Source organism: Pygoscelis adeliae, unplaced genomic scaffold (assembly GCF_000699105.1).
Source record: "Pygoscelis adeliae isolate BGI_AS28 unplaced genomic scaffold, ASM69910v1 Scaffold421, whole genome shotgun sequence".
NCBI lineage: Eukaryota > Metazoa > Chordata > Aves > Sphenisciformes > Spheniscidae > Pygoscelis > Pygoscelis adeliae.
Genome location: NW_008824011.1, coordinates 118,341 through 121,647, shown reverse-complemented (window position 1 = coordinate 121,647; position 3,307 = coordinate 118,341). Strand labels below are relative to the sequence as shown.

Below are 3,307 nucleotides of genomic sequence, written 5' to 3'. Positions count from 1 at the left end.
TCCCCACAGAGCCCGTCCCGGCAGCCCGGTCCGCCGCCGTCTCCGTGCCCGTGAAGGGCCCAGCCTTGCCCACGGCTCTTGCACGCAGGGCCCATCCTCGTCCCCGTCCCATCCCCAGCACGACAGACATGGCAGTCCCTGCAGATGCTTTAATTCCAATGTGCCCAGGGGCCAGCGGCCGCACGGAACTCCACTGCATCGGGGTGATGGGGCTGGCCAGGGCTAGCCCGTGTCCTCCGTGAAAACGGCCACCCCCTGTTGTCCTGCTGGGATGTAGGCGAGGGCGTCCACCTCTCCTCCGCCGCGGCTGGCCTTCTGGAAGTGGATCTCCAGGGCGTCCCTCATGGGCTCCTCACCCAGCACGTCTGGGATCCCCGAGAGCAGGACAGTCCTGGGGCAGCGGGAGGGCTGGAGCTGGGCAGAGCAGGGGGTGAGCCAGAGTGGGCCCTGTGCCATGTGGGGCGGTGGGAGGGCACGCAGGGAAGGGGTCCCCTTGGGGCACTTGCTGAGCAGGGTGGAATGCTGTTCTGCTCGGGGCCACCTGCAGGAACTGCGCCTTGGGCTGCACGGCAGCATGGCACCAGGGTTCGTGCCCTTACCTGCAGGTTAGTGATGTCTCCACTCATGCACGGTGATATTTTGAGCTTGTGTTTTCCTTTCCCAACAGATACCTGGATGTGTCCTCTCGCAATTAGCAGCTCTGCCACTGCAGATGGAGAGGAAAGCCCTGAGCCGCCCAGGCCCCTGCTGAGCTCCAGTGGAGGTTACGTCCCTGGCACAGACACCAAGGCTGGCACTGCCCAGCCCCAGCTCACCTGCACCAGCACAGTCTCAGGGGAGACAGGACAGCCTGGGCTCACTCTGCCTTCCCTGTTCCCCACAGACACAGCTCCATCTGCTCTTGGGAGATGGCCTGTGCCCCCCCAGAGGCAGCTGGGCTGCTCCCCCCTTGCTGGCAGCCCGAGCTCAGCACACCCCACACACCTCCGTCCTGCGCGAAGGTCAGCACCACCTGGCCAGAGCTGTCCAGGAACTCCCTGCTCTCCACCTCGCCGCCCCCATTCTTTGTCTTGCTGAAGAAGAGCTCCAGCTTGTCCAGCAGTGCCTCCTCGGGGATGCCCAGGCTGGGCAGGTCAGACACGAGGATAGTCCTGCTGTTTCGAGTCAGCCTCATCTGTGGGTGGCACAGGCTGGTCAGTGCCAGGGCAGGGCAGGGCTAGCCCCAGAGCTCAGGGGAGCAGTACAGAGCTGCGGCGCTAATGCACTGAGCTGGGCTGGTACCGGTGACCTGGCAGAGGCAAGCTCGGGGAGTGGCAGAGCAGGGCACAGCAAAGCTGGCGCGTGCCCAGGGCAGCTCTGTGGTTCTCTGCGGTGCGGGGAGCAGCGGGCCCTCAGGACCTACCTCCAGGGCAGATGGCAGCAGTATGTCCACCGGTGCTGCCTGCACTCGCACTCTGCACCGATCAAGCTCCTCCAGCTCCTCCCCGTAGCTCAGCTCCACCACGTGCTCCTTCACCTCTATGATCCTCTGGGCCACTGCAAGCAGGAGGAGCCCCCAGCACAGGGGATCGACCGCCTGCTCCGAGTGCGCCGCCGGACAGGACACGGGGCAGCTAACGCTTTGGGGAGGGGGCATAACCCCGCACAATGCCAGCAGAGGGGGCAGAGCTCTGAGCCCTGGCCCAGGGAGGGGATGCAGGGCAGGCCCCAAAGCTGATCGACCAGGGCATCTGGCTGTGGCAATGCTCTTCTCGCTCTTACCCTCTGCCTTCTCAAAGGTGATGAGAGCTGAGCCCCCCAGCAGAGGGTAGCGGATCAGTGGGGTGAGCATCAGCTTGTTTGCGTCCTCCTTGTTTGTCACAAGTCCCTTAAACACCATTTTCTTCTCTGGCAAGGCAGGCAGCATCTAGGTTCAAGTACACAGACAGCACCTGGAAGAGACTGGACCCCACACAGGGCCTGTCCCTGCCAATCCACAGACTAGAAACAAGCTCATGGCTCAAAATAAACAGCTGGAGAGCCTCAGCAGAGTCTCTCCTAGGGTCCGGCTGTGCCTGGAGTCCCAAAGCCATGACTGGAGCTTCTGGCCCTGGCAGAGGAGACACCCGCTAGCAGGAGCCACGCCAGTCATCACACAGGGCCCAGATGCATTCACCTGCAGCCTCTCCAGCCAGGCTCGCGCCCCTTGCCAGCAGACCCGAGTGCCCACACACGCTCTGTTACCATCACCGGATCCTCCCAGCAGACCCTCTTCCTCACTTCTTTCAGCTTCTTTTTCAGCACCTCCTTCTGCTGCATCAGTCTGTCCTTCTCCTCCTTTGCTAAAAAAATATCTGTCTGGAAGGAAAGAAAGAGGGGACAGTAAGGGAACCACCAGGATGTGAGGGGCTGCAGCATGCTCTCCGTTTTAAGCACAGCACTGTTCTTGGACACAGCTCCACCCACACCATTTTTTTGCTCCTGACTGCCTGCAGCCCTGCCCTGGCTCCTTGCGTTTGATTACAGCCCTTCCTCCACTGCTGTGGCATTAGCTCACTTCTCGGCACAGGCCTGATGTGACGTCCTGTGAAACCTGCACCAGGTCCAGAGCAAAGTGATCTCAGAGCAGTGAGCCGAGTGATGCAGCCCCACCACTCACTGCCACCTTTCCAAGCCCAAGACAACTCCTCTGACCACCAACCTGACAGGATCTCTCTTCATCTCTGTTTAAAGACATTTGTTGCTCAAGATTTTTATGAAGAAGTTCTCCCTCTTTCCTCAGCTCTCGTGTCCTTTGCTCTACAGTTTCCTTGGCCATTTGTAGCTTCGCATGGTCTTGCTCCAGAGCCCTACAAAGTTCCTGTGAGAGGTACCATCAGACAGTGAGACCCTGCAGACATTGCGCCACCCCACTGGCTGTCCAGCCCCAGCACACGCTGCTTATTTGGGAAGGAGGCGGGCTGCTCCCTGTGCGGAGCCCCAGACCCCAGTACAGGCTCTCTTAACCGTGGGATACCCCATCTCCACCACTCCTAGCTCGTAGTCCAAGAAAAAATAAGAAACTCGCAGTCCAAGAAAAAATAAGAAACTCAAGCTCACAGCCTAGGCCGGCCGGGGCGGGCCCCGGGACAGTTTGGATCCGACCCGATCCGCCTCTCACGGACACAGCAGGACGCACCTTGCAATGCTCGATCTCCCGCCGGACTTGCTCGGGGGTCACCTCCGGGAAGCCGTCCTCCAGGCCCTCGGCGGGGGGCAGCTGGATGAAGGAGTCCTTCAGGCAGGAGGAGTCCTCAGCCACGCTGCGCCGGGCCCCGCGCCGCCCCCC

General features: G+C 61.3%; 1 protein-coding gene across 1 annotated transcript in view; it reads right to left on the bottom strand.

Moving 5' to 3' along the window:
- Nucleotides 1-139: 139 nt before the first annotated feature.
- The window catches only part of LOC103919321 (interferon-induced 35 kDa protein-like), a 7,162-nt gene continuing 3,994 nt past the window's right edge, over nucleotides 140-3,307 (bottom strand). Inside the window, exons 4-11 of the mRNA XM_009326820.1 lie at nucleotides 3,158-3,253; nucleotides 2,681-2,839; nucleotides 2,224-2,337; nucleotides 1,762-1,906; nucleotides 1,403-1,536; nucleotides 985-1,174; nucleotides 600-706; nucleotides 140-414 (exon numbers count right to left, since the gene is read on the bottom strand). Coding sequence (XP_009325095.1) covers nucleotides 223-414; nucleotides 600-706; nucleotides 985-1,174; nucleotides 1,403-1,536; nucleotides 1,762-1,906; nucleotides 2,224-2,337; nucleotides 2,681-2,839; nucleotides 3,158-3,253 — 1,137 coding nt within the window. The 3' untranslated portion in view covers nucleotides 140-222. The remainder of the gene's footprint in view (nucleotides 415-599; nucleotides 707-984; nucleotides 1,175-1,402; nucleotides 1,537-1,761; nucleotides 1,907-2,223; nucleotides 2,338-2,680; nucleotides 2,840-3,157; nucleotides 3,254-3,307) is intronic.